General features: G+C 52.1%; 2 protein-coding genes across 5 annotated transcripts in view; both read left to right on the top strand.

The window, feature by feature from the left end:
* The window catches only part of TRPM2 (transient receptor potential cation channel subfamily M member 2), a 57,419-nt gene extending 50,312 nt beyond the window's left edge, over positions 1-7,107 (top strand). For 3 of the 4 annotated variants that reach the window (XM_007052618.3, XM_043522868.1, XM_037909567.2), the window contains 5 exons: positions 500-586; positions 1,324-1,429; positions 2,130-2,231; positions 2,948-3,064; positions 4,781-6,667. In XM_007052618.3, coding sequence (XP_007052680.3) covers positions 500-586; positions 1,324-1,429; positions 2,130-2,231; positions 2,948-3,064; positions 4,781-4,906 — 538 coding nt within the window. In that variant the 3' untranslated portion in view covers positions 4,907-6,667. Of the gene's footprint in view, positions 1-499; positions 587-1,323; positions 1,430-2,129; positions 2,232-2,947; positions 3,065-4,780 lie in introns of all 4 variants that reach the window. The other variant, XM_037909566.2, reaches the window with a different exon arrangement.
* A 7,207-nt stretch (positions 7,108-14,314) lies between these two features.
* Positions 14,315-22,703, top strand: LRRC3 (leucine rich repeat containing 3). The gene is made up of 2 exons (XM_007052617.3): positions 14,315-14,572; positions 17,531-22,703. The coding sequence occupies exon 2, from the start codon at positions 17,673-17,675 to the stop codon at positions 18,453-18,455; it is 783 nt and encodes a 260-aa protein (XP_007052679.1). The 5' UTR covers positions 14,315-14,572; positions 17,531-17,672; the 3' UTR covers positions 18,456-22,703.
* The last annotated feature ends 896 nt before the right edge of the window (positions 22,704-23,599 follow it).

Here is a 23,599-nt window from a genome sequence, read left to right as displayed (position 1 = left end):
CCAACCAAAGCTCCATGCAATTGTCGCCTAGAAGCCTCATGACAAAGCGAAATGGCAATGGCCGATGGCTCCCGGATGGTGAACAAGAACCAAGAGACATGGCCCTTTCCACCTTGGTGGAAGCATTCCCACCTTCCAGTGCCCCCCCCACACTGCTCTGGGTAACCCCACTGTGCACTCGTAACTAGAAGCCACCATAACGTCTCCCGTCCTGGTGAAGACGTCTGGAATGTTTGTTTACATTCATTTCCTGAAATTGAGTTGAGCAATTATCCTTTGATGATTGGAATTTTCCAAAGCTCTAAAAAGCAAAAATGGGAGTGGAAATGTGTATTCCTCCAGTGCTGTGTTGAAACATTTCCAGTGCCTTTGTTGTTTGAACAAACACAGCGTCACTCCATGGCATTGGCTGTTCAGTTCCATGAGCGACGGCGTGATTGAATAAGCCAATAATCCTGGCGAAGGGATACCAACGCCTCTCTGGCTCTTTCTGTGCTAGGAATCCTATGGGCAGGACGGGGTTACGAGGCCGAGGAAGCCTACGCTGCTTTGGACCGAACCATGCACTGCACCCTATAGTGACGCGGTGAGTACAGCAAGTGAGATCTCGGCTTGCACGTCTGGACACCGTTCTACTGGCATGTGGCAGTTCCTTGACTAGAGCAGCACCCTCGACTGGCTGAGCTAGGAACATTACATCTGTAACACACGGGGCAGAGGCCTCTGTCGTACAGAAGGAAATGTATTGCTAAAACGATTCCCGTTCTTTGTTTTAAATAAAGAGCAGCCTGTTCTTATTTCATAGACCATGGTGCTATTGTGTAGCAATTGGATCTTTGATAATCTTCTGTTATTGCTTAGCACTTACAGTAAACACCCCTTAACTCTTTCAAAGCACTTTACAATCATTAGCTAACTGATGCTCACTGCACTCATATAGGTAAGTATTAGATCCCCCCAGTAGGTAAATGACTAGCCCAAGGCCACGTGGTGAATTGGGAGCAGAGAAAGGATTAGACTTCAAATGTCCCTGGTGTCTGTCTGGCCCCACAACCACGCTTAACCTCTTATCTCAGGAGCCATGCTTTCCTCTTGTTATCCTGCAAACAGGGCTGGGGGATCTTGGGAAACTGGCTTGTTTTCTAACAGATGTAAAAGCTAGGAGCGTGTAATCTCTTTGATGATGTTCGTGAGAGCTCGGGGTCTCCAGCAAAGTCCATCACCGCCCTCCCTGAGCACTGAAACTGATCTTCACTGCCATGCCACGGGGAGGTACGGGAGGAGCCAGCTCCCAGGGCAGCATGACACATTTCTCTTTTGTAGCTGGAGAAGGAATATGGATGGATCCATTTATAGAAAGAGCCTAAAGAAAATGCTGGAGGTCTTAGTTGTGAAGTCTCCTGTGTCAGATCACTGGGCTCTGCCAGGGGTAAGTGCTAAGGAGCCCATCGACCTGACCTAGCTTTGAAAGGCTCAGAAAATGTAGGCAGATCAGTCAGTGCAGAGAGACGTTATTGGCATCACAAGCTATACCCATGTTACCAAAACGTAAAACATAGGCCCTGTGGGTCTCTGCAGGAGGGAGATACAATCTGTCCCCAGCTGGGATTCAGGGCATCTTATCCCCCATGCCCAGAGGTCTCATAATTCTGCCAGAACAGCCCAGTTGTCCATCTGGCCGTAGCCTGTCCGGTGCAGGATGCACCTTATAACGCAATACAATACTACAAGTGGCATTTCATTGTCCCCCAGCCCAGCAGGTGATTAATAGTCCGTATCATTTTCCTCCTTGCTAGTTTAACAGTCAGTTCTGACTCAGGAGTGTCTGCTCAAAGCCTGGCCTCAGAATCACCATGTGGCAGTGAGTTCCAGAGGTGAATTAAGTTATGTGCAAAACCATGTTTCCATGCACACCTGAGGAGTTTCTGCCATGGGCATCCCTTCACTCCTTGCCCAGAGCAGACAGTGGGATGCTCCATGCTTGTCCCCCCATCTGGGGCAGTGCATGGTTTGGGAACTCCTGCTTCCTTAGTAGCAAGCATTGGGCCTGCTCTCTTCGTTGTAGTCAGGGAGGAGTCCCAGCTGTCTGTTCAGACAGTGCCCCGTTGTGATGGTCTGGTTCTGTGCAGGGGTCACTGGAGCCAGGGGAATCGCTGCCACTGAAGCTGAAGAAGGTCCTGAGGAGGGAGTTCTGGCCACAGTTCCAGAACCTGCTGAACCAAGGTGCAGAGGTATGCTGAGCACGCCACATGGCACCATGCTGGGGAAGCAGGACAAGAATCAGACACCCATCCCCATGATGATAACATGCCAATTCCTTCCATGCAGGACAGGGTGGCCCCCAGAATGAGCCCGGGCTGCAGTTCTGTGTACATGACCCTGGTGTGGTCTGCGGAAGTGAGGACGGAGGAATGGTAGAACAGGCCAGGATTGTCCTGCAGGGCACAACAACCATTGCGTGGGACTTGCTGTGGTTAAGCAGAGCTCCCAGGCAATGTGCCAGAGTTCCCTTGGGACACCTCTGGCTGCAGGACCGTCCCATGAGAGGGATGCTGTATGTGAAAGCAGGACTTTCCCACAGCCCCCACTCTGTCACAGTTCCTTACAAGTGGGCGGGGCCACCAGTGCCCAAACCCTGTCCCTGTCCCCCTGCTGCCCCTTCTCCCAGAAGCCCCGCCCCTGCACCACCCCTACTCCTAGAGGCCCCACCCTCACACCACCCCTTCCCTGAGGCCCCACCCCCATGCCTTCTCTTCCACCCAACAGCCCGCCTCCCACTCACTCCTCTCCACGCCCTCCTCTTCTCGCTCGCCCTTACGGCAGGTAAAAAGTGGAGGGGGGCATGGCCCCCCCATTCCGGCACTCCTGAGCCAGGTCACAGCTGACCTTCTGCTAGCACATTGAAACCCAAGGGGAACCCTTCCCAGCTGCCTCCTCTGTCCCTCAGGTATACAAAGGCTACGTCGATGACCCCAGGAACATGGACAATGCCTGGATCGAGACAGTGGCCATCAATGTGCACTTTGAAGATAAGAACGACGTGCAGATGAAGCAGCTGAACTCGGTAAATGCCTTTTGCCTTCTGTCTCACAAAGCACTAGCTTCCGTACAGAAAGGCCTCGCCCCCAGGACAGGGCTGAGCAGGCGTTCACTGAAGTCAATGAAGAGCCTCATGCCAACTTGGGTGGGTGTGGGATCAAGCCGCAGAGCTCGGGGAATGGCCCAGATCTCAGCAGCACGGTGGTGGTGTGCCCACAAGTCTTGTGGTCCCATTCCATCCTGCTTCTCTGCCTTCAGGTGGGAGGGACCCAGCCTGGACAATGCAGAGAAGGAGCAGGTGAGAGAGGGCTCCTGGATAGCAATGGGGGTGGTGGAGAAATGGAGCTAGGCAGGGGGGAGAAGGAGTGAAAGGGGCTGCAAGAGGAGAGCAATGGGCGGGAGGGAGGAGAGACCATGGTAGGGTTGCTAACCCTCCCGATTTGGCCAGGAGTCTCCTGGAATCAGGCTCGATCTCCTGGAGACTACTGAAACCAGTAGTAGGCTGCAAAAATTCCGGTGGCTCAGAGGGGCTAAGGCAGGCTCCCTACCTGCCCTGGCTCCGCACCACTCCCAGAAGCAGCGACATGTCCAGCAGCGGCTCCTAGGAGGATGCGCGGCAAGGGGGAGGTCTCTGCGTGCTGCCCCTGTCCTAAGCATCGACTCCGCAGCTCCCATTGGCTGGGAATGGGGAACTGCAGCCAATGGGAGCTGCAGGGGCGGTGCTTGCAGGCAGGGACAGCACGCAGAGCCGCCTGGTCACCTGTGAGCATAGGAGCCGTTGCCGGACATGCCGCCACTTCCGAGGTAAGCACTGCCCAGCCGGAGCCTGCACCCTGAACCCCTACCGCACCACAACCCTCTGTCTCAGTCCCCTCCCGCATCCAAACTCCCTCCCAAAGCCCACATCCCGAACCTCCTGACGCACCCCAATCCTCTGCCCCAGCCCTGAGCCCCCTCCCGCACCCAAACTCCATCCCAGACCCCGCACTCCAAACCCTCTCCCGCATCTCAGCCCCCTGCCCCAGGCTCAGCTTGGAGCCCCCTCCCATACTCTGAACCCCTCAGCCCCACCCCCCAGCCCAGAGCCTGCACCCCATCCCCCTGCTCCAGCCTGGTGAAAGCAAGTGAGGGTGGGGGAGAGCGAGCGATGGAGGCAGGGGGGCTGGAGTGAGTGGGGAAAAGGGGCCTCGGAGAAGGGGTGGGGCAGGCGTGTGGCCTTGGGAAAGGGGCGGGGCTAGGGTGTTTGGGTTTGTGTGATTAGACAGTTGGCAACCCTAGACCAGGGAGAAGCGCAGTGGTGGAGCAGGGCATGCTGTTAAGTTTGTTGTGTAAGGACCGTACATGCAGCAGCAGGCACCATGAGACCAGATCCCAGGAAAGTTCGATGACTTCCTTCATTCGAAATCTATTACCTGCCTGACGCTCGCCTTCACTCAGCATTGAGGGAGGGCAGCCGGACCATTGCTGTGTCCTGGGGGAAGGAACGGCATCTCATTGGTGGTGAGGACATAGCCCCAGGAACTGGCTTTTATCCAACACTGTTGGCGTTCCCTTGTTAAAACACCAATAGTCAGTGCTTGTGCTAGTCCTGGGTAATCAAGGCTTGGGGAAAACAGCTCGTCCACACCTGAGCCATCCCGTCTCAGGCTTTGCTGTGCCAGCCGCGTGCCGAGTGCAGCTGGAAATATGCATTCTGTGGCAGTGTGAGCCTGCGTGTAACGTCTTTGATTTCCTCTCCCAGTTTCTCCAGGGCAGCGACCCAGAGGCGTGCGTCCGGTGGCAGCTGGTGGACAAGAGAATTCCACTGTACGCAAACCACAAGGAACTGCTGCAGAAAGTGACTGCTCTTTTGGGGGCCTATTACTGATGTTACAGCCGCCACCTGGGATGGATTTTTCCGGAGCTGGGAGAAGTGTCATGGAGATCTGCCTGCCTGGTCCCCTTGTCTCCTGTTGCTCTAGACTGGGGCTTTGGGTGTGTACCTTGGCTTAACCCTCCAGGATCAGCGAGACTGTGGGTAACATGCCATGCTGCATGACTCTCCTTCTCACTCTCTTGTATCATTACTTGCGAGTGAACGCAGCACTCTCGTGAGACACAGATGGCAGCAGCTTGTGCCAGGCCGTCGTCCTTGCAGGAGTTGCCCCACACAGCTCTGCCAATGCACAACAAATTTAGCTGGCAACTTCCCCTGTTGTTGTGGTCTTGGCTTTCTCCTGGGCGGAGCCTGACGCTTTGGCTGAGTTAGCAGTGGGTTTGGGATGTGCACATGTGGGACCTGGAAAGAGACTTAACTCATGGGCCAGTTTTCCCACCCATGTCTCTAGAGGTGAAAGGCTTCTGATGTGTGGTGCCACCTCGTACCGGGCCAGGGCACCTGCGTTCAGTTCCTAGCTCTGCCACAGACTCCCTGGGGGAGCTTGGGCCCGTCACTTAGGGAGGGACTCACAAAAGTTCTAAGTCCCATGGGCAGAGGAGTCCCGCTCTTGTGTATCAGCACCTCCCCTTGGCTGGCTTAGGCAGTCCCACCTAGCATGCTGTCTTTGTGGGCACATTCTCAGGTGCAAGTCTCTCCCCATGCATTTTATAGGGACCCTAGGCACTGAACGCAGCTTTGTGGATCCCAGTGTGAGCCTGTGATTTGGTAGGCTCCGCAACGCCCAACGTCACATCACCTAAGTCGCTTTGTAACTCTGGGCCCGAGTTTCTTTAGGCCTCAGTTCCCTGTCTGAACCATGGCTCCTCTGGCTCACCTGTGGAGATTGTAGGCTCTGCACAGCAGGGGCTGTCTCTCCCTGTGTTATGTACAGCGCCTGGCACAATGAGTGCCTCGTCCTTGCTGGGGCCCCCAGTCCCTACTGTCATGGCGTACCCTAACACCAATGGGGACGGGCAGCAGATCCCACGGCCTGCCCTCACTCTGCCGCTGATGCACCTGGGCTACCGTACATCCTCTTTCTAAGGGACATTGCTCCATCCACTACACTCACCCCGCTCCTAGGGGCACCTGAGCGAGGATTTAGGACAGCACCTCACTACTAGGCCAGTCCATATGGGGTCTTCCCACTGCCCCCTCCCTTTCATTCCAGGTACCCTCTGTTTTTTTCTTGATGCCTCCTCTGAACCTTGGCTGCTCCTGTGTATGTCAGCCATGGTCATGCTCTCCTGGGGCTTGGAGAACAGCAGGGATCTTTGTCTAGGCTGGCACTGGAATACGAAGCAGGTGTCTCCCTTCCCCCCCATCAGCCAGTTGCTATGTCTCGCTCGTAGCCCTGAGCTCAGACATCCTGGAAGGCACGTGCTTGGAAGACACTCCGGAGCCCAGGGTTTCACAGAGCTCATGTCACTTCTCTACCTCTGCCAGAGGCACCGATCTGGATGTCAGACCTCTCCCTTGCACCTGATCACACTCACATCACTCACCTTGGACCCGGAGGATGCTGAATGTTGTGGCTCCTCTACAGACTTATTTGTAAAGTGCTTTGGGATCTCTTGGCCTGGAAGCATCTCTATTGTTTGTAAAAAGAAAAGGAGGACTTGTGGCACCTTAGAGACTAACCAATTTATTTGAGCATAAGCTTTCGTGAGCTACAGCTCACTTCATCGGATGCATTCAGTGGCAAATACAGTGAGGAGATTTATATACACACAGAACATGAAAAATTGGGTGTTTATCATGCACACTGTAAGGAGAGTGATCACTTAAGATGAGCTATTACCAGCAGGAGAGTGGGGTGGGGGGGGGGAGAAAACCTTTTGTAGTGATAATCAAGGTGGGCCATTTCCAGCAGTTAACAAGAATGTCTGAGGAACAGTGGGGGGTGGGGGGGAATAAACAAGGGGAAATAGTTTTATTTTGTGTAATGACTCAACCACTCCCAGTCTCTATTCAAGCCTAAGTTAATTGTATCCAATTTGCAAATTAATTCCAATTCAGCAGTCTCTCATTGGAGTTTGTTTTTGAAGTCTTTTTGTTGAAGAATTGCCACTTTTAGGTCAGAAATCGAGTGACCAGAGAGATTGAAGTGTTCTCCGACTGGTTTATGAATGTTATAAATCTTGACATCTGATTTGTGTCCATTTATTCTTTTACGTAGAGACTGTCCAGTTTGACCAATGTACATGGCAGAGGGGCATTGCTGGCACATGATGGCATATATCACATTGGTAGATGTGCAGGTGAACGAGCCTCTTATTGTAGTTGTAAGAATGCTTGATAGAGATCTTGTAGGTGTTTGTCTCTGTCTGAGGGGTTGGAGCAGATGCGGTTGTATCGTAGAGCTTGGCTGTAGACAATGGATCATGTGGTGTGGTCTGGATGAAAGCTGGAGGCATGTAGGTAGGAATAGCGGTCAGTAGGTTTCCGGTATAGGGTGGTGTTTATGTGACCATCGCTTATTAGCACCGTAGTGTCCAGGAAGTGGATCTCTTGTGTGGACTGGTCCAGGCTGAGGTTGATGGTGGGATGGAAATTGTTGAAATCATGGTGGAATTCCTCAAGGGCTTCTTTTCCATGGGTCCAGATGATGAAGATGTCTGTATGCGCTATATTAATGACCCCTTCATCATCTAGACCCATGGAAAAGAAGCCTTTGAGGAATTCCACCATGATCTACAAGATCTCTATCAAGCATTCTTACAACTACAATACCCACCTGCTGAAGTGAAGAAACAGACTGACAGAGCCAGAAGAGTACCCAGAAGTCACCTACTACAGGACAGGCCCAACAAAGAAAATAACAGAACGCCACTAGCCGTCACCTTCAGCCCCCAACTAAAACCTCTCCAACACATCATCAAGGATCTACAACCTATCCTGAAGGACGACCCATCATTCTCCCAAATCTTGGGAGATAGGCCAGTCCTTGCCTACAGACAGCCCCCCAACCTGAAGCCAATACTCACCAGCAACCACACACTACACAACAGAACCACTAACCCAGGAACCTATCCTTGCAACAAAGCCTGTTGCCAACTGTGTCCACATATCTATTCAGGGGACAACATCATAGGGCCTAATCACATCAGCCACACTATCAGAGGCTCATTCACCTGCACATCTACCAATGTGATATATGCCATCATGTGCCAGCAATGCCCCTCTGCCATGTACATTGGTCAAACTGGACAGTCTCTACGTAAAAGAATAAATGGACACAAATCAGATGTCAAGATTTATAACATTCATAAACCAGTCGGAGAACACTTCAATCTCTCTGGTCACTCGATTTCTGACCTAAAAGTGGCAATTCTTCAACAAAAAGACTTCAAAAACAAACTCCAATGAGAGACTGCTGAATTGGAATTAATTTGCAAATTGGATACAATTAACTTAGGCTTGAATAGAGACTGGGAGTGGTTGAGTCATTACACAAAATAAAACTATTTCCCCTTGTTTATTCCCCCCCACCCCCCACTGTTCCTCAGACATTCTTGTTCACTGCTGGAAATTGCCCACCTTGATTATCACTACAAAAGGTTTTCTCGCCCCTCCCCACCCCACTCTCCTGCTGGTAATAGCTCATCTTAAGTGATCACTCTCCTTACAGTGTGTATGATAAACACCCAATTTTTCATGTTCTGTGTGTATATAAATCTCCTCACTGTATTTTCCACTGCATGCATCCGATGCAGCTCCTGGGATCACGAAAGCTTATGCTCAGATAAATTGGTTAGTCTCTAAGGTGCCACAAGTACTCCTTTTCTTTTTGCGAATACAGACTAACACGGCTGCTACTCTGAAACCTGTCTATTGTGTGTGCGAGCTACTCGGTCTTGTTGCCATCTCACTGGTTTTGACACAAAATGTTGACTCCCAAGTGGGGTTATGGGGCAGCGTGTTATAAAGGAATTAACCCCAATCTAGGTTGAGCCTCTACTGCTATTATATATTTCTTGCTCTGTTCCTTAGGTTGGGGTCCCTGGCACCCCTGTTAAAGCCCAGCATCCTCATATTTGGCCCTGAACATGCTGGAAACTGTATTGTATCTGAGCTTATTCCTTGAACCAGCTCTAGTCACCTTCCTTAGATGCTAGCATGCCAGCAGCCAGGGCAGAAAGCACCCAGCAGTCAGGGCCTAAATTGTGCCCCCAGCCGTTGACATCCCCTCGCAGTGCCGGAGCAGTCAAACATGGCTGGCAAGTGGTTCTAGAGGACAAGGGGGGGTGACTCGGGAAAGCCAGGTTATGGAGACAAGGTGGGTGAGGTTGCATATTTGGGTTTGAATTTGAAATAGCTGCTGTTAAAGTGTCAGCGTCGTAAATAGGCACACGTATGGACCAGGCATTTTGAGGGCAGTAGCACCATGGGAGATAGACTGCAGGCCCGTTATTCTTCCTTTGGATTCCTGTGCAGCCCCCAAACATCCACCTCGAGATTCCCATTCCTTACGAAGTCGCTGGACACTGATCTCTGATTTCCCACCCTGCCACAATTCATCGGTAAAAATGAATGATGTGGTCACATCCTTTCGCCAGCCAGTCACACGTAACTCCCAGGCTAGCCGACCAGGATCTCCAGATCAAAACTAGTTCAAAACAAGCTGCGAAAGAGTTTGCATATAAACCTGCTTAGCAAGAACATCTGTCAAGCCCTCTCAGCCCATTAGCTAGCAGTGGATCAGGAAGAGGTCCGGAGTGTAGCACTTTGGCCTCGGTTCACAAAGGGATTTAGGCATCTAAGTTGCATGTGGGGCTGACTCCGTTAGGTGCGCCCTGAGCATGCTTACTGGATCGGGCTCCACATGTGAGTTCACACAAAACAGCTGGGGGAGGAGGACGGGGAGGAGGAGCTCCCTCCTATGTTTTAGCCCAGTGATTTGGGGACTCATCTGGGATGTGGGAGACCCCCATACGTGTCCCCCCCTCCACCCGATGAAAAGAAGGGATTTGAACAGGGATCTAGTGGAGTGCTCTAACCACTGGGCTATTCTGCAGTGGCCTTCTTCCCTCAGTCTCTCCAGTTGAAGCTGTTGAATTGTGGATAAATAATTAGTGTCACTGGAGCAGGGGGACTGGCGCCTGGGAGTCCCAGCTCCTGGGTAAGTGCTCTAACCAGCAGGCTATACAGTCATTCTCATGCTCTCTTTCCTTACATCTCCGCCGTAGGACAGCTTTAACCAGAGAGGCTGAGGGAACCCCACAGCCCAGCACCTGTGAAATGACAGATCACTGTTCAGAACCCTCCTCCTCCTCTGGCATAGGGGAAACATGGGCCCTCCCCATCCCCATCCCCTGGCAAGGGCCCTCCCCATCCCCGATGAGTGCTGTAACAATCAGCGGCCCAGTGCCTAAGGCCCTTTGTGCAGCTAGACCTTGATGACTGTGGCTGGTCTTGATGGGATTTTTTGCTGTCATTTAGTCAGTCTTTGCGCAATCAAACTATTCCTTCCACAATGATATACTGAGCCGTGTATGCAGAACAACAGCATCTCGCCTGCAATGATGCACCAAAGTAGACTTCAGCGTTTGCATAAGGGGACAGAATGATGTTTTATTTAATGCTTCTCTTAACTCAATAAATCTAACAATTAAGATCAATTGCATATGATGTCCTTTTAGTAAATGGTCACTACTGAACTTAACTCCCTCTGTGCATGGAGCTACTGTGTGTAATTCGACACTCAAAATGTTGGAATTCATTGATTTAGACAGCCACACCGAATAAAAATATAACGTGAGAGTGCTGGATGCTAATGGGATTGGAGATGACGGGCTGCAGCTTCCAAAATAAACAGCTTTGCTTCGCTTCCGCGTCTGCATGGCAGTGACTAGGCTAGCATTAATGGCATTACTTGCATTAGGGCCAGTCACATTGTCTCTGCATAGTTGTTATGCTAGGAGCTGGCTTTCCACTATAAGCCTAATTTAGTCATAAACAGAAGTTCCCCGATACCCAAACAATTTGTGTACAAATTCCTAGGCCATAGCTTACTCCAGTACAGAGATGGTTGGGCAAGTTTGCAGCAGATCTGAGTCCTTATTTAGACGAGATTAGCGTTGCCAGACCGCTGCATTTCCCATTTTTAGCATTTAGCTTGCTACCTTTGGAATGGCTTTCCCTACAAATGCCATTTGATCTTATTTCTTCCCTTCTGCCTGGAGTGGGGCCTTTCCACATCGGGCTGGGATTTCATGGCATTTGAGGAGATACCAGCACACTTAACAAGGACATAGAGAATTAATTCAGTAAGTGTCCTCTCATGCCATTGATACATTTGTAATAAATACCTGTGTCCGGGGGGCAAATTAGTCCTTAGTAGCCACCAGGCCACTGAGAGCTCAAGGGATGGCTTTACCCATGCAATATGCTTTAGGCCAGATCCTCAGCTGGTAGAAATTGGCATCGCCAGTGGTCATTTCTGCCAGTTCAGGATCTGGCCCGTTATCTGCCATGTGTACAGAGGGGACTGATTCTGCTTGCACATACACAGGTTTTGCACAGGTGTAATTCCATGGCTCTCCATGGAGCTACTCCTGATTTACATCATTATAAAAGAGAGGGAACTCACCCCCAGCCTCCCTGGCATGAATTCATGCTTTGAAACGTAGGCCTTGCTCCTCTGCTGTCCCGTCTCCTTCTCTGTGTCTGGGCTGACGGCCTGCAGGCCATGTGGGGAGGTACGCTGTCTGTACAGCATTCCCCCTAGAAGTGGTGCCACCATCCTCTGCTTCACCTTTGGACTCCTCTGCCTGCATGAAAAAAAGCTAAAAAGACAGAAATGCGGGTCTGAGCCTATAGCAGGGGTGTCTCAGAGCCAGCCCTGCTGAGGCATTTGAATGGATCACAAGACAGGTTGGCTTGTGCAGAATCTCAGCTTTTGTGTGAAACAAACAAGTCCATTTCTAGCCCTGGCACTTGTAAAGAAAAACATCTGAACATGGATCGAGTATAAACCACTGCAGTGCTGTCTGCCTGAGTCTGCAGAGAGCCTGAAACAACAGCTCTGAGCTGTGAACTCTCGCACCTGCTAGTCATCTAATTGGAGTGAGACCCCTACAGCCCCGTGATGACAGTTCCCCTGTCATTAACTACTTCATCACTGTATCTGAGGGGGTGTTGCTGGAGGGGAGGAACAGGAGATGAAGGAAGAGAGAGGAACAGACAGGGAAGGGAGAGAGAACAGAGGCAGAAATAGTGCTGTAAACCTTACGAGCACATCTCCCCCTGAATGTGACGTGAAGGTACTGAACAGCTAAGGGATAATAACTAGATGTTTAGTTGCTACGTAACTGCCACATTCCACCCTTGATCTTTGGGAGTTCTGCAGGTTGAGGGGAGTGTTTAGTCCTAAATTAATAACTGGAATTAGCCCTCTGGCCATCCCAGGGCTAGCGCATTCCCACGTCGAAGCTGTTAACATTCCCAAGAGTGTCAGCAGCTCCCAGTGTATTCTCTGTATCTACCCATAACCCAGCCACCCTGCCAGCCTGAAGCTCCTGAGACAGGGCCATGGCATTGGGACTGGGGCAGGTAGGATCACAGATGCTAAGCCCGTCCTGTCCCTACAGGCAAGCTGAATGGCTGGGGGTGTCCTCGGGGGCACATGAGTTTGTGGGGGGAGGGGGGGTGCAGTCACATGGCTCGCTGGGCACATCAGCAATGCAGTTATTAATCCCCCGAACGTGCCCTGCAGAGATGGTACAATGCCATGGGGACAGCAGTTGGCCGGTCCCTGCGCTGGTCCCAAACACTTGGCAAGATTTCAGTGCCAGGAGCCTCCGAGCAGTTGTGACGGGGACCAGCGCAGCCCCGATAGGTTTGACTCTCCACATCCCCTCAGAGGGAGTCGATGGTGCAGCTTTAAACTGATGAGCATGACAGGTCCTATGTGAAAGCCACGGAGCTGCTGGCAGGCCGGGGCCCCTGCTTGCAGGGGACGATCTGGCTGTGCATCCCTGAGACCTGGCCTCCTCCACTGCATGCTCCTCTGCCAGGGCTCGTGCTGGGGGGCTGAGTTTGCCCCAAGTGAGCGTGGCCTCAGCAGGGAGAGCACAAGGGCTTTGGCATGTGCTGGGCTAATGAGGCAGTGCCGTGCAATGGCCAGCCGGGAGCCTGTCAGTACCAGGGCAGAGCCCATCCGCTTCGCCATGGCTCCTGAGTAGCTGGGTGACAGCTCCAGGGCAGGCCCCAGTGTGACCACAGCCCTTCCTGGGCCACACTTCCCTTGGTACAGGTGCAACGTGGCCAGCCTGGGCAGGAAGAGGCAGGGCAGAGGCAGCGTGGATCACCCTGCTGTCGACAGAATGGTTTCCCTCGTGCAATCTGCTGGACTATTTGGGGCAAAGACGTCACCCTGGCCCCTGCTCCCTGAGTGGCTGCTAGAGGGTCAGGGCTGATAGGAGGCCCAGAAAACAATGTGATTATCCAGTAGGGAAGCACCTTGAGCTCCACCCAAGATCAGAGCCCCTGAGAGACAGCCCCTGCCCCACAGAGCCAGGAGCAGGGGAATGGGGAGACACCCTGTATGCAGCCACAGGACAGGAGCAGTCACAGCATAGGTTTCCCCAGGGAAGCACTCTAGGCAAGCTGAGGGCTCAATCTGCAGGGCACATTAGAGGGGGCGCCCGGGGTCAGATGCAAGCAGTGCCAATGTGCTGTGGAGGAGAGAGCTAACCTCGCCCAGCCAGCATGGCACTTGGGGAGCTCTCCCTTTGTGGGGGACAAGGAGAGGTAGGGAAGGGTGTTCCACCCAGAGAGAGTCCATGATTCACCCCTGGAGGTGACGGTGGAGCTGAGACTAGACCCCAGATCTCCTGAGTGCCAGCCAGGGCCAGCACCACAACCCTGCCCCAACTCTCACCGTACACCGTACACCCTTCTGTGAGGCTGCTGGATTCATTTCAGTGCCAGACTCGCCCTCTCACCCCTCAGGGACAGAACCCAAAGCAGCCAGCCACTGAGACTCCAGCAGGAAGGGCTGGCCCATCCCTGGGACAAGGGGAGCCACAGCCAACGCCAGTGGCAGGTAAGATCCAGTCTCTTGGGAGCAGTTTAAAACCCTCCTGTCAATAGGAGAAGACACTGCACTGAAGACAGAAATTTGGAGGGAATTTGAAAGCACTCGTGAGAGAGCTACTACTCTACCTCTTCCCATCTATTACCGATTGCCTGGTAATCATGCCCAGAACCTACTGCGATGTACACACCTGCCAGCATGACACAGGGACGTGTGGGGAAGAGATTGAGGTTGTTTATGTGGTTGAGTTATTACTAGGCTGTCCCTTTAAAAAATCCAAGGATGCGCAGCGAGGATGTCAGTGACAGGCAGATGCTGTCCAATTACAGCCCATCTGCATGGTGTGTGGCTTGTGTGTATGCCGAGGCGAAGGAAAGCACCACAGAGATGGAGACATGAGGACTGAACAGACAGCAACAAGTGGTGGATGGGGTTTAAACTCTGCTAGCCCTGCTGGATCTCACCCAGACTCAGGCATACCGGGCTGGAGGGACAGCACTGGCTACATGCTTGGCAGCTGAAGGAGGAGAATAACAAAACCTGAACGGCAGCCAAATGATTTTACCTCAACTCAGGTAAGGTGCCTTCTCATTGCGGATTTAGCAAACAAGAAGTGCCATTAGCAGGTCAGGTTCCTAGTGATCTCCCACCCTACGGAAGCAGCAGGATTGTATTCAGGGAGAGGAGAGCGGGCTCTTAGGAAATATGTCCTTTCGCTAGTTATTAGTTACAAAGTACCCCTGCCCAGCCTAGGTGACTGAGCATATTGCAGATGGGTCCGATTGGAAGCTGTGCCACACTGGCATTCACTGGAACGAAAGAACCCTCTCGCCAAACCTTGCCAGGCAGCCGAGGAAGATGCAGACAGGCTGGTAGTAAAATTGTGCTTCCCAGTGAAATGAAGCTGGGCGTACTCATTGTTCTCTGTCGCCTGGCATGGACACGACCCCTCTGGCTAATCAAACTTTCAGCTCAGTGCCTAGCTTCAGCTTTTGAAAGCCAGTTTAATATGGATTTATCAGGCTAAATTCTGCACTGATCTTACACCTGTGCAACCCCATTCATAGATATGGCTTCTGGATTGAATTGAAGGAGTTGGCTTTGACCTATAAAGCCGGAAGACCTTGATTCAGCATTATGCTTTAACTTCAAGCATGTGCTTAATCCATCCCTATTTAGGAGAGTATTTAAGCACATGCTTAAGTGCTTGGCTGAATTGGGGCCTAAATGCTTTGGGACCTGCTGAGTGGAGACCCTGCCTCTCTTGCCATGCCGGGATGGCCAGATCTGGGGTCAACAGAGGAATTCCATGAGGGTCTTACAGCGCTGGAACAAGTTCCTCCGCAGGTCTGCACACGCTGCATTATGTGTGGGGGCTGCTGCAGAAAGTGTGGGGTTAGATCTAGGCTGGCCAGGGCAGGCTGGAGAGTGGCTGGGGTTGAGCTCTGCTAGATCTCGGGGGAAGCTGTTGTTTGTTCTTGTCATTTGTGGCAGGGGTGCCCATAGCCTGGGGCAGGTAACCCTTCTAATTACTGTATTAATCCAACTCACTTAAAGCCCCCGCGCTGAGGCAGGACCACGTAAACCTAGACCAGCCCTGGCCGGTGTTTGTCCAACCTGTTCTTAGCAACCTCCAGTGATGGGGATTCCACAGCCTTTGTTTGGAAGCCTGTTCCGGAGTTAACTCCCCTGAGTGTTAGACAACATTTCCTACTCTCTAACCGAAACCTCCCTTGCTGCAGTTAAACCCATTACTTCCTGTTCGACCCTCACTGGACATGGAGAACCACTGATCACAGTCAGAGGTGGCACATGAGTCTTCTCTTTGGGGCGGCTCACACACTTGTGCCAGAAGCTCCCGAGAAGTTGGGGGGGGGGCCACCTGCACCTGGACCGTGGCCGTGCCACCGAGGCCCCGTGCCCAGTCATTCTCTCCCCCGAGGCCCTGCCCTCGCACTGGCTCTTACCGCCCCCTACCGCGAGGCTCCGCCCACCCGCTGCTCACTCCTCTCTGCCTCTTCCCCCGACACCCCCCTCCGGCCCCTTGCTCCTCTCTGATTCTTCCCCCGAGACTCCCCTCACCAGCTGCTTGCTCCTCTCCACCCCCTTCACAGAAGGGCGGGCCACCAAGGGGGCTATGGGGCCATGCCCCCATCACTTTTTTCTGCCTTAGGTGAGCAGAGGGTGGGGGGTCCTCAGGGAAGGAGGAGGAGCAAGGACAGGAAGGGGGCGGGGCCTCAGGGGAAAAGGCCAAGCGGGGTTGGGAAGAGGCAGAGTGAGAGCCAGGAATCAGGGGAAGAGATGGAGCAGAGCGTGGGCGGGGATCCCCAAATCTATGGGGCTTTGCTTCTGGTGCCCAAAGGCGGCAGTGGGCCGGTGCGCCGCTGGAGGGGTGACCCGTGCCACGTCTGCCGCATTTCTCCCCCCTGCGTCACTGGCCTTTTTGGGGGAGACTCAGCCTCCCCTGGCCTCTTATACCTGACACCCATGATCACCGTCCTCTCTATAACAGCCCTTCACAGATTTGAAGATGGTTCTCAGGTCCCCCCACCAGTCTCCTTTTCTCAAGACTAACCATGCCCTGTTTTTTTGTGTTTCCACACAGGGCAGGTTTTCTAAACCGTTTATCATTTTCGTTGCGCTCCTCAGGACTCTCTCCAGTTTGTCCTCATCTTTCCTAATATTAGGCTTTATTTTGTTTTCAAATTAGTGTTACCTCCCAGCCCCAAGCTCCCATACTTGATGAAATGACCATTTGTTTGGAGAACAGGCATGTAAATGTGCGTGTGTGTGTGTGGGCTAATTTCAGTGTTGCCATCTCTCTCCATTCTATGTGATATTTAGTGTTTTTTCTTAAAGCTCCAGCTCCTGGAGTCATGTTATCCCATCATAATCTAGATGTTCTTTTGTTTTAAAGTAACTTCCTAATTGTCTTGGTTGCAAAGAAAAGCTTGAAATAGTGACCTCTAAAGGCTCACACACTAGAGGACAAATGAAAACAACCCTGCTTTGATTATTTGTTACAATCTCATAATTTGTAAGCCAATCTCACAAATTTGGATGGTCTGGTTCAGGTGTATTTTTAACACTTGAGGTTGGCAAGACTGTCCCAGCAACAGATTATAAGAACCTTTGTGCAATATCAACTCTGTGTTGGGGCTCCGCCCATCCCATTCACTACTCAACGGCAACACCCTTGCACCTGTGCACCTGGTCCCCAGGGCTGGGAAGTCTCCACAGCTGTGCATGGAGTGGGGAATTACTTCCCTGTGCCAGGGTGTATCCGTGTCACACCATGGCCCTCAATAACTGACCCTTTCATTTAAAAATCTGAAAACTGCAGAGAAATAACTTTCATCTGAATGGAGCCTATCTGAGATGATGGTAGATGACCTTGTTAGGGGATGGGGCACAGGTTTAGCAGATTAACCCAGCACTTGCTTTGCTAATGTAGATCAGACACCGAGAGATCTAAGTGTTTCATAGTGTCAAGAAAAATAATGTCAATTTCCCCTCCCTCTTTTTGCTGTCAGAAACAAAAGAGCGCACTTTGAAAGACAAGAAAAGAGAGTATGTGACTTGCCTCCAGCTAGTCCCTTTGCACACCTGGAGAGGTTAGCTGGCAAAGACTAACATTTCCCAAGCAGCCATGCAGAAGTGTGCCCCGTTGAGACGATGATCAGAATGTTCCTGGCACACCCGGCATCCTCACTGGCACAGCTGTCCTCTGCACGCATCTTCTTCTGCCTCCTCCTGTGCATCCCTCCTGTGTGGACCTCCTGCCCCCAGCCCTGCCAGTGCACAGATCACTCGGGAGCCATGGCTGTGCTGTGCAGCTCAAAGCATTTGGACGCAATCCCAAAGGACATTCCCCAAGATGCTGTGTTTGTGAAGCTCGATGCAAATAAAATCACCCAGATCCCCAACAACGCATTCAAACACCTGAACCACTTGGAAGAGCTGGACCTCTCCAGAAATGCCATTGAGAAGATAGACATGGCAGCTTTCAGAGGGGTGGCAGATGGGCTGCGGACGCTGGATCTTTCCAATAACCTTATTCAGAGTATTCCCAAGGAAGCCTTGGTCAAATTGAATGCTAAGATCCGCTTGTCCAATAACCCGTGGCACTGCGAGTGCGCTTTGCAGGAGGTGCTCTGGGAAGTGAAGCTAGATCCTGAGTCGGTGAACGAGATCACCTGCCAAACCTCTGTGCGGGAAGAATATGTCGGGAAACCTTTGATCCAGGTCCTGGACTCTGGCGTCAATTTCTGTAACATCCATCAAAAGACCACGGATGTTGCTATGTTCATCACCATGTTCGGCTGGTTCACCATGGTCATCACCTACGTGGTGTATTATGTTCGACACAACCAGGAAGATGCCAGGAAGCACCTGGAGTACCTTAAATCACTGCCTAGCACCCAGGTCCCCAAAGAGACCATCAGCACGGTCCTGTAATGCCAAGCACAGAGCACTGTGTCAAGAAATGCCTTGGGGGAAGCAATCTGCTTCTGACCTGCTTGCACAAGGTTTTCTATGAGGGTTTTATGTGACACTTGATAGAAACATGAAAATGTATTTTGTTATTAACCAAACCGTGGCCACAAGCTTGTAGGGGAACAGCAGTGCCCCTGTTTACGTCACATCCCTTGCCATGGCAGGTTACTCATTGCTAACTAAGACACCACAGGATATGTCCTGGCCTCTGCAGAAGGTTAGAGAGTCCTGCCTGCCTCTGTCATTCCAGAGGGTGGTGTTCCGGACAGCAGAATGTGCAGCCAGATATCAACGGTCTCCAGCATCTGGAGGGAGTGCGGGGATCCTAAGTTGTGCCGCTAAGCAGTCAGGGTCTGCTCAGCACCATCAGCATGAGACCAACACACAGGGCCTGTGCCTGCAGCTGACACAGCTGTGTGACCCTGGAGCCTAAGAAACCAATAACTGCCCCAGGCTGCATTTCCCCAGCCCCACCCCAAGTTCCCTGCTAGAGGGAGCCCTCCGCACTGATAGAGGGGTCAGCCACCATTACAACACCGGCCCCTCCTTGCCCCACATGGGCGAGAACGGCTTCGGGGGCAGGCCAGGGATCTGCCTGCTCATGCTATGTACTGGTTGGGCTCTGCACACGAGCATGTTGGGGTATAGAGAAGAGCCTGGCAGCTCTTTCTGGAAGGCCCTGCTCTGGGTCCCTGCGCAGGGAGCATCCACAGCCAGGTAGCTAGATGGGCACCCAAGCCAAACCAGGGCGTGTTGGTACCTTCAGCCGGGGAGAACGCCCCAGAAGTGGGAGATTAGTGGGTCACCGTTAGCTTCTGTCATGCCAGAGAGACTCACGCTCAGCCCTGGGGCCTCCTACCTGGGTCGCCATTCAATGGGATCGACTTACCCTCACCTGCCCCCTTCTGGGTCCTGGCAACGTTCCCTGATGAGAGGAGAAAAATGAGCTGTTTGCCCAGGCCCTCCCCAGTATCGCCCACCCCAGTCATGTGTCAGACCCCACCAATCATGAGATCGGCCCCCAAATCAGGAGGGTTTTGGTTTAAAGAGTGCAAGGATGGGTTTGGGCTAGTTTTGGATTTTTGAAAAAAAAAATTGTGACAATCAGTGCTGCCAGCTCTTCCCCGTGTGTGTGTGTGTGTGTGTGTGTAGTTACAGTGTTGCCAGCTCTCCCATTTGTGTGTGTTTGTGTATCTCTGTCTGTGTGTGTGTGTGCTAGTTAGCATGCTGCCCGCTCTCCCCAGTGTGTATCTGTGTGTGTATCTCTCTGTGTGATAGTTACCATGCTGCCAGCTCTTGTGTGTGTGTGATAGTAACAGGGCTGCCAGCTCTCCCCAGTGTGTGTGTGATAGTTGCCATGGGCTGCCAGCTGCCAGGGCTGCCAGCTCTCCCCAGCACACAGAGTCAGGGACTCTGCCCCCTGCAGAGGCTCTCACTGCCGCTCCATGGGGCAGCGCTTCCAGCTTCTCCCCAAACCCCAACATTCTAACTCATTAATTCTGAGTCCTGCCCCCCCAGCCCACATCTGCACCCCCCGCCCCCAGGCAATAATTAACTATACAACCTCAGCCCCCACATCAGTGCTGATCCCCATCGGCCCTTTCCCCAGCCCTGCATCTGCTCCTCCTGCAGGGGGTGTGTGTGTGTGTGTGTGTGCAGGGGGAGGCAGCCCCTTCCCTACCACAAGACTCCTCCGGCTCCTAAGGGGATGGGGGCAGAGCCCTGCCTGCCTCCTGCAGCAGCTCTCAGCACTGCGCCCCACCTCCTGCCCCGGGGCCACTGCAGCCAGGGGATGCTACCAGGAATGGAGCCAGACCCCATGCAGCGGCACCGCAACACCGGCAGGCCCTGGGAATCTGCTGAGTCTGAGGGCGGGGCCTGTAAAGGAGAAAGCCCCGCCCCAACGGGCAATGGGAGGAGCTCCATGACGGGAGCCTTGTGAGAGTCCTTCTCTTAGAGCCCCCTCTTGGGGCATTGGTCATGGGAGGAGATGAGCCAGCACTGCTGGGCGATTAGCTAGGTACTGGCTGGGCGGGTTAGCTAGTTACTGACTGTCTGTCTGCAGGGATAGCAAGTTACTGACCAGCTCTCTGTCTGGACAGTTTAGCTAGTTACTGCCTGCCTGTCTTGGGCGGAGGGTAGCTAGTTACTGTCTGTCTGTCAGGGTGGGTTAGCTAGTTACTGTCTGTCTGTCGGGGTGGGTTAGCTAGTTACTGTCTGTCTGGGGGTGGGGGGTTAGCTAATTTCTGTCTGTCTGGGTGGGTTAGCTAGTTTCTGTCTGTCTGTCTGTTGGGGGGGCAGTTAGCTAGTTAATGTCTATCTGGGAGTGTTAGCTAGTTACTGTCTGTCTGTCTGGTGGTTGGGGGTTAGCTAGTTTCTGTCTGTCTGGGAGTGTAAGCTAGTTTCTGTCTGTCTGGGTGGGTTAGCTAGTTTCTGTCTGTCTGTCTGGGAGTGTTAGCTAGTTACTGTCTGTCTGTCTGGGGGTGGTGGTTAGCTAGTTAGTGTCATTCTGGGAGTGTTAGCTAGTTTCTGTCTGTCTGTCTGCAGGGATAGCAAGTTACTGACCAGCTGTCTGTCTGGGCAGTTTAGCTAGTTTCTGTCTGTCTGGGTGGGTTAGCTAGTTTCTGTCTGTCTGTTTGGGAGTGATAGCTAGTTACTGTCTGTCTGTCTGTCTGGGGGTGGTGGTTAGCTAGTTAATGTCTTTCTGGGCGTGTTAGCTAGTTTCTGTCCATCTGTCTAGGGGGTTAGCTAGTTACTGTCTGTCTGTCTTGGGGTGGGGGGTTAGCTAGTTACTGTCTGTACAGGCTTTCTGGATGTAAAGTACCATAGGGGACCTGTATCGTTGTTGTTTGGTTTCACTCTGGGTGTGCATGTTCCTGTTTCCACACGTGCAGTTTTCTTCTGCCCCCAGCAGTGCTGTGCGTGGGGAGCCAGTGCAGGAGGCCGGCTCATACCCTCCCTTGGACACTGTCTCTGAAGAGGTCTGGGAGAAGGACTCTCCCTGTGGGCACTGTGGATAATGAGAGATGGTTGGGCTACAAAGGGAATAGCCGACCCTCATGCCTGCCTACAGCTTTACTAGCTTCTCGGTTATGTCCCCAGTGAACTAACGATGGAAGGAACTAACAAGGGGCGTGCGTGCTGCAGAAATAGGGCGTGACCCTGATCCTCTTCCATTGCCTTTGCTGCGGGAAAGGTGGCTGTTCTGACGGCGTTCATGCTCCACTACAGCGGCGGACGGCTTTGGTTAGCGAGCGGACCCGGCGGAAAAGGGGCTGTTCTCCTACTTTCCCACCCAAGTGCCTCCTCTGCTCCGCATACGGCACCTCAGGCTGGCACCAAAATGCTGTTGCTTTTCTAACCTTCCTTTAATAAAGTCACACAGAATTGCCAAGCTGCTCGGGTCTTGTCGTGTCACGTCCTGTGTAGGAATGAGGATGGGCCATGTGGGACCTGGAAGGGACAGGGGCACAGTGGCCAAGAGTAGAGTAAAAGCAAAAAAGCCTGAAGTTTGCTGTGCAGTGTCTTTGAAAGTGTTCCAGACACTGGGCTGTAGTTGGCTCAATGGAGCAGAGGCAAAAGAGTGCAATTTCTTCAGTCTAAGACACATGCTCGTCCTGGAAATGATCCCTGGGAAAGGGAACCACGAAGTGCTCATGAAGGAGTTTTTCTGTAGAACGGTGTGCATTTGCAATCTAGGCAACGGCTGCTTGTAGCAATATTTAGCACCAGCTTAGCATGCACAGAGCTTTCGGCATCAGGCGGCTGGCGTTCGGGTGCCGTGGTTTCAAATATAAATGACGATGGTGTTTGTTAAAAATTTTATGAAGCCATGCGGTGAGAGAGTCTCTTGTTTCAACAAGGGTGACCCGGAAAGGCGCGTAAAGAAAGAGCTGGCCTTGCCAGCCAACACGCCCGGTTGAGAGAGAGGAAAGAAGAGCTGGTGATGCAAGAGACAGGAATAAAAGCAAGAGGAAGCGAGAACAAGAAAAAAGTTAGAAAGAAAAGAATGCAAAGAAAAATGGAAGGTAAAATAAAGTCCTTTAATAATGGGGATTAGCCACGCAAAGCATTAGAATTTCACTAGTTTGTATGCACACCTAAGACCCCCTTACTTATTTGTAAATATTATTACTGTAGGAGACCCTAGTGGCCCCAGCCTGGGTCAAGGCCCCATTGTGCCAGGCACTGTACAAACACATAGAAGAGACACTCCCAGCTTCAGTGAGCTTACTGTCTCAATGAGCAAAGAAACACACATAGCTAATGACTGCTGCCTCGCGCCATAGGCTTCATTCATTCCCCAGCTGGCGTTTAGTTGTGCTGAGAGCACTTCCGTGCCTCCATTGTGTGTGAATAGCACTACCAGAAAAAACTAGCACCAAATCATCAGCAGCTGAGCAGAGCAGCATGTTGTTCAGGCTTTATTTTGCTACTGTGATTAAGGCTTTGTAATCTCAGATCTCTTTATGGGGCTGATCCAAAACTCATTGGAGTCTTTCCATTCATCTCAGTGGGCTTTGGATCTGGAGCTAAAAATCAGCCGGCTATTAAATGGTTTGTGCTGAGCAGCTGGCTGGATACTGATTATGGGACAGGCCAGTACTGAAGCATGAAAAAAGAAGGTTCTGTGGAAGTGGAAGCAGCACTGCCGATTTTTAAGGTTGCCTGATACTTCCCATTACAATACCCTGTTTTCACTTCTTCTGAGGTAAGCAGAGTCAGGATGAGCTCTACCCTGACATCTGGTGGCGAGTCATGGTGGGTTGTGGAAAAGAACTTCAGGGGCTGATCTCATTTGCATAGGCACACCCACGCTGCCTAAATGGTCACTTTGGCTGCTGTAAGAGCCCCAGTTTCACTGTTATTGGGGCAGGAATAAACTGTTATTATCCTGATTATGTGAATCAAGGAGAGGGGAACTGTACTCAACCTTTTGTTATGATGGAGGGACTCACCATCAACTAAGCAGCACTCGCTAAGCAAGGGTCATGGGTTCCAAAACCCAGTGAAGGGAGGTAGGCTGGGGATAGGCATTAATACTTGGTGGTATGAGCCCCCTGGTGAGGGTCTTACATGCTAATTGCACTTCCTCCTCTCTTCAC

Source organism: Chelonia mydas, chromosome 9 (assembly GCF_015237465.2).
Source record: "Chelonia mydas isolate rCheMyd1 chromosome 9, rCheMyd1.pri.v2, whole genome shotgun sequence".
Taxonomy (NCBI): Eukaryota; Metazoa; Chordata; order Testudines; family Cheloniidae; genus Chelonia; species Chelonia mydas.
Note: the sequence above shows the minus strand (reverse complement) of the source record. Positions and strands in the feature narration are given on the sequence as shown.